We start from the raw sequence: 10,470 nt of genomic DNA, 5'->3' as shown, positions 1-10,470 counted from the left end.
CACACACACACACACACACACACACACACACACACACGCAGACACAAAATCCTCCCTCTGTTTCTGCGTTTGTGAGTGTGTGAGCATGTATGTGTCCTACCCGGGGCCTTGGTGCAGCTCAAAGATTTGGCTGGTCTGAATGTGTGTATTCATGTTTTATTGGCAGTGAAGTACATTATTCCCCAAACCCGCAGCGTTCCACTCATATCTGATTCTGCCTCTGGCAAGAGGACCCAGACATGTGCACAGGCGCACACAGACATAAAACCACACACATAAATGTGCATTTAAGTACACATACCCACATACATGGACACACGTGCATGGACACACGTGCATAGGCACACACACACACACACACACACACACACACACACACACACACACACACACACACACACACACACACAGGAAGGTTGCAGGTCTCTCCTAACATTGAAATCCGATGGCAGGGTGGACACAGAAATTGCAAGCTGTGTGAAACTTAGTATTTTCCAGACAATAAAAACTGAGTGTGGAATTGCTGCAGGGAAAAGAAGGGAAAAAAGGAGAACTGAAAAGGAAACATTTTGACAGTTTCAGCTGAAGGTCTATGGGCAAGCTGTTCATTTTGTTGGAGTAATTAAGAAAAAAAGAAAGTGAGAAAGAAAGAATCTCAATGCTGTAGAAATCTGTGCACTAAGGCCAAAAAGGCTCAACAATAAAATTCTTGTTGGAACAAAAGTGAGTAATGAGACTTTCTCTGGTCACGGCTCTTCTAACAATTTCATTTTTCATAGTAAATGCACTGGGTTTAAAAAAAAATTAAAAATTAAAAAATTAAAAATATGTTTCCTTCTTCCATTCTGTTGCAGGAGCTTTATATCTCACAAGTACTTGCAGTCAAGATAAGTCAAGAGCACCCAAAATAGCTGACACAGGAATCTGTCCCTGATCCTTAACACAATATGTGTGTAAGTACATGTGTTTGCACATGAATTTGAAAGTGCACTGTCACAGATCTTCTTGTTAAAACAGAAAAGGTCTTTCCGCAAAGTGTTCAAATGCAGTTTGTGTGTGCGCATGTGTCTCACCTTCATCGGTCCAGATCTGAGCACAACTGGGACACAGTGACCACGATAAAAACCAGATGACTGTCAGACACACAGGGCTGAACAAAAGGCCTGGCATCTAGAAAGAAAGAGAGATCGAGTCAGGAATAGAGGTAGCATTATGATTAGGAGTTATTTTAAAGCATTAACATGAGCAGCAGCAGCATTATCATCATCATCATCATCACCTCCATTCTGGGTCCATTTTGTACTAGAAAATTGGTATGAAAACAAAAATGTGCCCATAAACAACCTGAATTTTCCATTTCTTTTGTCAGTTTCCTCACAGCAGAAACTACATACCGATGTATAAATGGCTTAGAAACATGTTCCATGCAATTACTTGACAAATCATGCCGTACATGCTTCTTCCTTATTACTGAAAATTCAGTATCAGAAACTATCCAAGTCCAAAAATGCATAGAGCCTGGCCAAGACCACTGTTTGCCTCCATCTCTCAGTGGTGGAACTGTTGAGAGATTTTTTTCTCCTCAAAATTAAAAACAGATTTCCCAAATAAAACAAAAGTGAAAATATGTTGGACAAGACTCTAGGTTTCCATTTGCCAAAAAAAAAAAGATCGTCAGCTCCACATGTGTTGGAGAAGTCATCTATCTTCAAGTTTTCTATAAATTCTCCATTTCTTTTCCCAGATGTTCTGAATTTAAGACAATGAAGGTTCAGTGTTTAGGCTCCAATCACTGTGATGATTGGAGCTAAAGTCTAATTATCTGCTGGCATTCTTAAACTAAGATATGAGGCATGGTGATGTCTGCATCTGCACTGTTGGCATGCTACATTTCCTAATTAGCACTACATGCAAAGTACAGCTTGATTGCAATTTAGCATTGTGTATAAAATTAAATCTATAAAATTTTTGGAACACTATTAAGTGTATTCAAGAGGCAAAGCATGGTGCAGCCGTGCCACCCGTCATAGCTAATTGACATTGCTTTAAACTGACGGCTGCCAACCACGAATGTCTCATTTTGTAAAATGCCAGTTGCCTCGACTCCTATCTCCTCGCATCTCTTCCTCCTGTGTCTGAGGTAGGAGGGACTGACGCACACAGAGAGGAGGCGAGGGGAAAAAAATCAAATATGTAGAAACTGCGAAATGAGATAAGGGGATGATACTCTCTAAAAACTTCCTGTTGGAACTTTCAGAAACCAGATCATTTCAGCAAACCCTCTCATTATATTTCACACAATGATTGGTCAGATGTGTGAATGTGAGAAAGTGCACCGAGCTTTAAATGCTTTTATCCTTTGTTACATAACCACATAACTTGCAACAATTTTACTTTAAACAACAAGATGCAAAACTATGGATGTCTTCCTGTGTAGTGTGATTAAAAAACAGACAAGGCAAGCAAGGACTTCAAAAAAAAAGAAAAAAGAAAAAGAAAGTTCCAACTCCACACAAGCTCAGGGACAGTCACATGAACCCTTCCTGACTGCTTCTTTATCCATATGAGACACACATCAGTAAATAACATATAAAAATGTTTAATCAGGCATGTTTAAAAAAAATTAAAAATAAATCCAGAAAAATTGGTTTGACCCACAGCAAAGAATAAGAAGCACAATGATTTTATAATGTTATAAAGTTACTCATAATTCAACTTCACTCTTTTGAACTGCTCAATGTCATGTTTGTATAAATGAAAATGTAGGGTTGATTGTGGGTTAATCCTGCCTGGTGAAGTCATCACAATGAGGTAAGAACAAACTTCTTTTATTTGTACAGAAACTGCACTTCTTTCAATGTCAGAGAGAAACATGGTTCATGAAAGAAAATATCAGGAGCGAGTTAGAAGGCCACAGAGACCTTCAGTGAGCTTATCTAACAGTCTTTTCGTGGTATGAAATCCGACGATAACAAGAAACACAAAGAAGGGAGTAGGCGGAGAAATCAAGTGCTAAATTAATTAACCTCCACCTCCAAATCCAGGGGACTATTTCTTTTTTTCTTCTTTTTAGTCTAATGTACACTCGAGATTTTTCCATGAGTACATATACTAACATCACCACCTTATAGTCAAGTTTCTTTAATATTTACAGTTTTATGGCATGGTCATTATAGAATAGCATAACAGTGAGAAACATTTCAAAGAGAGTGGTTAGAAGTTCTTTGACTTTTAAGCTTATATACAATGTTGTGCAAAATGCACCCTATTTTCTCAATGTTTTTCTAGGGCTCTTCTTTGGATCTTGGCTGCATTTTGCTTCAATCTTTGCCAAGGTCATCCCACACTGCTTCAACAATGCTGAGATCCAGGTTTTGGAAAGGCCAATCCATGGATGATAGTGCTCCACTGTGTTTTTCTATCCAGGTATGCTTTTATTGCATTAGCAGTGTGTTTGGGATTGTTGTCATACTGAAGAAAATGAAGCCGCTGCCAATCAGATGGTTTCCAGATGGTGGATCAAAATCTCATGGTACTTTTCTGAGTTCATAATTATATCAATTTTGATACAATCCCCAAAACCACTGGTTGAAATGCAGCCCCAACCCATGACAGAGCCTCCAACTGTGAGAGTCTACACATGACTGTAGACACTCACTGTTGTTCCTCTCCCCTTACCTCTTCTGTGTATATCAACAACAATTAGAATCAGGTATTTGACATTTGGATTAATCAGTCCTTAACACTTGTTACCACTGATTTTCAATCCAGTTCTTGTGTAATTTGGAATACGTCAGTCTTTTCTCACTGGTGCCCTTTCTTAAGAAGCTTCAGTGAACAGCAGATGAATCAGCTAAAGGTGCATCTCTCAGGTGCTGTGTCAGGTTTTGCTGGATTTCCCCCCCAATTTCCTTAGCTGTAAATAGGATTTTGGCTCTTTTTTTTGGTGCAACTTCTTTCGCCTTGCACTTGTCCAGTTTTTTAAGGATACAGTTCACACTATAACAAGATGTCCCAAGTTTTAAGCTAATAGCTTTTTGAGAATCATCTTGTTGGCACAAAAATACTATTTGCCTGTCAAACTGTCTTATCTCACATTTTTGACAGGTTCAACTAAATGGAAACAAACTGTACTTTAATGACAGGCTGCTCCTATCAAAGGGTCTGGGGAGCTATTAGTCAATAGCACTTAAAAAAAATATTGTAAAACTCGGTAAAAAAAAAAAAAAGAAAGAAAAAAAAAGAAAAAGAAAAGAAAAAGTTCTTCACAAAGTAAAGAACAATTCACCCTAAAAATGAGCTGTGATTCAAGACTTCTGCACAATATCGTATATCCTTTCCAAAGACAACCTTAAAAAAGCAATCTGAGTCTAGGAATCATTGTTTCGTTTCAGGGGGAAAAAAAGTTTGTTCCAAAAAGCTTCAGACATACTTTTTGGTTCCTATAATAATACCTACGGCAAGATTTTAGCAATACATGACACAAAAGACATGAGATAAACTCTTATTTGATATCAATGTCTTTTTTTCTTAGTTAATGGCTCTTTTTTTTTCCACTGTGCGCCAAAATTTAGACAACAGACATTTTCACTGCTACCTTCTCAATCATTGTCGTAATTCTCAACATAGCATGTGTGTGGATTAGACAAACATGAAAAAAGAATAGGTTGCAAAATATCATTTGTTGAGACTACAAATCAATTTAATAATGAATCCTATTTTACTTTTGTAAATAGTGGAAAAAATAATTCATAGTTCCCTATGTTACCATTTACAGCAGATTTTGAGGAATCACAATACTTCCATCATAATTTTGTGTTATACTAGCAATACAAATATGTCGATGTCTATTCAAAAGCACTTTAAACCATTCACCTCTGGTTCTTGGCATCTCAGCAAAAGAGATCATATGTTTGTTTAAACCATAAAATAAATAATCAGCTTTCATCTGGACATGAAGGTGTTGTGTTTGGCTGATGTAAGTGCTGTGAGTTTGCCAATGTCTAAGCAATGGTTACGATGTGTTTAGTAAATTTTAGACACTGATTTAGAGTGTTGTGAATAAAATAATACAGTTAATGGTAGGACTTAATGTAAGCCAAATAGGATGACGGCTGCATAATGATCTCAGAGCAAAACAAAAGCATAGTGATACACAGGGCAAAACACAATGGTAGGGTGTAGTGATGTCGAAACACTCACACCTATTGTTTGCCATGTAAACCCACACCATTGGACTAAAGATACTTAATTATGCCGTTAAGCAGCATCAGTGCAGATCAGCTATCTCAAAGAGATAATGTTCATCATATTCACTCACTGGATTCACAAATTCAAGCTGCTGTACCAAGTATTGTACAATGCACTTTGTAATGCCTCCATTTTAAAGACCATTTGCTATCTATTTGAAGTTATGTGACACAATTTTAAAATATTTTTAAGTAACGAAACTTATGCAAAACTATAAAGCTGACTACTTTGTCACAAAAGACAAGTAAACCCTAAAAAAAATAAATTTATTTTAGCTCTACATAATTTCAGATAATCAGAAACCATTTATTTAGATTTAGAAGTCCTACTTTTATATGTTCAGCCATATCTTCTTATTAGTACTGGCACAAGCTCAGTTCCAGGTTAAAACAGTTTAAACCCATGATTACAAACTCATTTATCAGAAATTTACAGCTGATTTAAATCATCTTATATATTTTTTTTTCATAACATCTTTTAACAATCAAAATTTTTAAGGAAAATATCAGACTGATCCATTGGTACTGCTTCCTTTCTACTAAGTGTAGCATGTGTGTTTGCCAAAAAACTAAGGCACCATCAGTGTCTCGCAAAATTGAATCGCCTAAAGATGTTTTTGAAAACCAGATAGGGGAGCAAAGACTCCACTTTCCACTGGTGTTCTGGCACAGCAGTGTTACATTCAGTGCCGTAATGTCACACATCACACACTCAGCAACTTTAAACCTCAGACTGCGATCTCCATTTTTACACAGACTTAGCTACATTACTTAGGTGGAGCTACCCAACACTCGGGTATTATAACACTAATTCATATAATAATAGTATTATGAAACTTTACACTATATTATGATTTGCCTATTGCACTACAGTATGTGCTGAAGAGTCCAATGATGGAGGTCCCACATTCAAAAGTGTAGTGACAATTCAACCTTTGCACAGCAGTGATTTATGCAGGAATGGTCTTAAAATATGTATTTTCTATGTTTTACCAATCTTTACTATTATTTAATGAGATACTAACAGCAGAAGGTGGTTGTGATGCATGTATTAGCTGTCTGCCTACCACCACTAAAGAACAAAACTAGAAGAACACATTACCAACTACCAGGTGGAGGACTAGCACAACATGTGTAGCATGCTCAAGTCGAATGTTACTGTAAGACATGTTACTGTAAGACAAAACACACAAACCCAAAGTCCACTATAGACATCCAAGGATTTTTTCCTTATTTCAAAAAACAAACATAAATAAGGTCTAGTGCAAACTCTGGGCAGCTATTTGAGAATGGATACTGGTGTCTAAAGCTATCACTTTATGAGATCAACAAAGTCAACAATGTTAGGTACACTATGTCTGGAAACAGTTTTAATTTCTCATGGGCGACATTGTCATATTTACTGTTGTCTAATGTGAAAAAAGGTAAATATTTGTTGACAGGCATGAATGGGTAAAGGGAATATTTATTCAGATCCTTGGATAAAACAAATTCTAACCTGATATCTCACACGAGGTATTCATATTGATGACTGTCCACCATCTCTAGCCTCCTAGCTTTTTCAGACCTGAATAAATTGTTTTTTTTTAACTACTTTACTCCTCAGTGAGTGCTTGGCTATACTCTCCACACAGTAAAACATCCATATTCTGAACACCTTTGTTTGTTTGAGTAAATATTTCATCGCCCATTCCTCATCATACCATAGGCTAAATCATTTTGTTCAAGTTTTGTTTTGTTCAAGTTTTTAAATAATTTTTTTAACAAAACGTATAAACAAGAAAAAATTTATACAGTGAGTCATTTGAAAAGTGGAGGTTAAGGAGAAGTACAGCATGCATATCTGTATAAAATCCAGGTTAAATCACCCATAAATCGGCTCAAGAGTTGGGAGTTCGCCTTGTAATCGGAAGGTTGCCGGTTCGAGCCCCAGCTTGGACAGTCTCGGTCGTTGTGTCCTCGGGCAAGACACTTCACCTGTTGCCTACTGGTGGTGGTCAGAGGGCCCGGTGGCGCCAGTGTTCGGCAGCCTCGCCTTTGTCAGTGCGCCCCAGGGTGGCTGTGGCTACAATGTAGCTGCCATCACCAGTGTGTGAATGTGTGCGTGAATGGGTGAATGACTGAATGTGTAAAACGCTTTGGGGTCCTTAGGGACTAGTAAAGCACTATACAAATACATTTACAATTTAAACGTGCTTTAACCTCCTAGGACCTGGCGTCCACATATGTGGACATCACATTTTGGGTTATTTGGACCAAAATACTAAATTTTGCTCTACAAGTGCCTGATATCCACTTACGAGGACATTATACTGCTACTGTTCTATCAAAATTTGAAACAAATATCCTCATATGTGGCTCTGATTTTTCATAAAAACAAAAATAAGCCCCAATATGCATCGGGCCCCAATATGCCCAAATATCAAAGAGAAATTAAAAATGCATGCCGTGGAAGAGTTCGGGTCTTAAAACTCTATAAAGGAACATAGAAGCACTCTATTCCCAATGATGCATATCATGTGGCAATGTAGTGTTATCTATACAACACTCTAAGCTAGTTGCTTACTGTTTAAGACCTTGACACGTGCTTGTTTTCCTTACTCCGCTTAGCAATGGGACCTTGGCCACATTTTCCACACTGTAAAAAGGCCAAATTTGAGTTGAGTGAGCAAATGTTTAAGAAAACTGAGCCGTGCCAAAATAGTTTATTAACAGCGCAATCAACAGAAAATCTGTGACTGAGCTTAAAAGCTCATCTAACCTAAACTACTAAGTTTATGAATACATAATGCGATTTCCTAAAAATCAAACAGGGAAAAATGTGGGATAGTGGATTAGTATCATTTAAAAGCAGGGCATGCAGCTCTAAGGCTGGGAAGTACTTTGCATTATGTGGCATTCTTCGAAAAGTGGCTAGTCCTTCCAAGAACTGGACCAACCCATCCAAGAAATTAAAATAACAACCCACTGTAACTATAGTCTTGCTGAAATGGGCATCCACCAAAGGAAATGCTGCCTGTTTCTACAGTAGAACTGCGGTCACAAAGACATTGAGTAAAGTTGGGCTCGTTTTTAATCAACTTTGCACTAATAATTGCAAGAATAGCAGAAAAGTAATGCAAAAAGTGACACAAAAGTAAACAAATTAAGTAATGCACAGCTATATAAAATGAGTGTTGAGTATTTCAATATATTGTCCATACAGCTGTAATGTCACTGCCCTTCAAGCAATTGTTTAAATATGTATCCAGACCAGCTTAATCCTCTACTGGAATAATACAACCGTTTTTAAATTCACTTAAGTGCTATCAATTTAACTAACTGAGTAGATGTAAACAGTGCCTCAGATATGGGAAACTTAAAAGGTCTTTACAACTGCTTGCCTTGTCTTTTTTGTTGCTTTTTTCCCCAGGTTTTTCCTGTTTTATAGTGCCTTCCTCGGGTGCTAGAATGCTCAAGGATTACTATACATAAATATGTCATTGTTTAAAATATCTTACCATATTCCACGTCCTTCTTTTATCCATAGCCACCAGAGCAGATAATGCTGAACTCACTTCCACATAATTTTTTCCATTCACACCTCTTATCTCTGCCTACCCCTCTCAAAACTTTAGAGGTCTCATTTTCTCCCTCCCTGCTTGTGTTTTCCTGATCAGGCATTTTCCATCTCTGTTGCCAGACAGTACAAGGTCCAGTAAATATATTTACACAAACATTTCTAATTCCTCTTCCCTAATACTTGGAGACAATGCTTCTCCCTGAGACCAAAAAGCTAATCTGTCCTCTCATTAATAAGCAACACATTCCTGCTCATTCTCTGTGTTGACATCCAGGACCAGGATTTCAACTACACGAGTAAATAAACAATATTTATGGATGGTTATGAATGATTTCCTGAGTTTAAAACATTTGTTCATTGAAGAATATTTTCACCACAACTGTAGTTAACAAGTCACTCATTTGTGGACATTTTTTCCACAAGTTAGCTGTGGTTAATAAGTCACTCTATTATGGAAGGCTGCATCATACCCTCGAAACAGTTAACTGTCAGAGTTTGAATCCCTAGTTTAAAGTGTGAATCTGAAATTGGTTAACTGTTCCTGAAGATCTTCAAGATGTTGGAGACCAGTCTGTAGCAGCAAGTGCTATTTACTTTTCTGTTTTCTGCTGGTGGGCTTAGCAACAGTGCCAGATATGCCAGCAGAACCAACAAACTGATTCAGAAGGTCAGTGTTGAGAAACTGGAGGTGTCTTGAGTCAGTGAGGGACAGGATGTCACTGAAAAATAATAGAAAATAATAGTTCATCTCTGTTAGATGAAGCTTCTCAACTGAGTTTAGAATTTCATCCTAGTACCTTAAGCTAATGTCTTAGGCTACTGTATTACTAGGGATTATTCGGGACCAAAGCTCTTTCCTTAGCCAAAGAAAAGTGAAAACTGATTTACAACTGTAGGTTGTTATTTTGTTTTGGATATTTCTTCCCTTTTTAGAGAACGTTCCCAGCTGTTTAATCTTATAGTAAATGAGTGATTTGAATGTACACTGCTGTGACAACAGATAAATAATAAACAAACAAAAAAACATAAGAAACCCTACCTTGCACCTACAACTGCTATAATAAATACAGTATAATAATACAAATAAGTGAAACTTTTGAGTCCCTCACCCCTTCTTCTATGCCAAAGTGAAATTCTCTCTTTGGTTATTTTTCAAATCTAAATTATTAGCTTAAAAAACTATTTGAACCATCTTCTGAAATTTCATGAAAAACCATGAACTGTGATGATAAACTTTTCAAGGTGAAGCTAAAAGGTACCAATGACAGTTCATTATTGCCACTGAAAGCACAGCTGACCTCGTTCTTCAACCAATCTCTGTGATACTAGACCTCCACAGCTGAAGGAACCTGACTGATAAAATCTGTACAAGCCCGGGATTACCACAAAGCACTTACTGAGCAGGTTGAAGTTGTCTTCCAAATACATAAGTGGAGAACTACGCTTTTATTTAGTGTATACGTTATGAGTTAGAGTGAACTATGATGTGCTACGGTGCTTATTTAGTCTAGTGGTTACTGGAACACAAGTCTAAATACAAAATTACCACCACGCCTTGAAAAAACCGAAGGACCACTAAGAGATTCTCCAGTTTCTATTCTTTCTTTTCATAAGGTGTGTGTGTGTGTGTGTGTGTGTGTGTGTGTGTGTGTGTGTGTG

At 37.3% G+C, this 10,470-nt stretch overlaps 1 protein-coding gene across 3 annotated transcripts in view; it reads right to left on the bottom strand.

The window, feature by feature from the left end:
• The window catches only part of il11ra (interleukin 11 receptor subunit alpha), a 53,447-nt gene that overhangs the window by 15,755 nt on the left and 27,222 nt on the right, over positions 1 to 10,470 (bottom strand). For 2 of the 3 annotated variants that reach the window (XM_005729206.1, XM_005729205.1), the window contains exons 1-2: positions 8,750 to 8,807; positions 1,074 to 1,170 (exon numbers count right to left, since the gene is read on the bottom strand). In XM_005729206.1, the coding sequence (XP_005729263.1) occupies positions 1,074 to 1,170; positions 8,750 to 8,776 (124 nt within the window). In that variant the 5' untranslated portion in view covers positions 8,777 to 8,807. Of the gene's footprint in view, positions 1 to 1,073; positions 1,171 to 8,749; positions 8,808 to 10,470 lie in introns of those variants that run through there. The other variant, XM_005729208.1, reaches the window with a different exon arrangement.

Source organism: Pundamilia nyererei, unplaced genomic scaffold (assembly GCF_000239375.1).
Source record: "Pundamilia nyererei isolate P.nyererei 1_Seehausen unplaced genomic scaffold, PunNye1.0 scaffold00032, whole genome shotgun sequence".
NCBI lineage: Eukaryota > Metazoa > Chordata > Actinopteri > Cichliformes > Cichlidae > Pundamilia > Pundamilia nyererei.
This window is presented reverse-complemented; position numbering and strand designations above follow the sequence as displayed.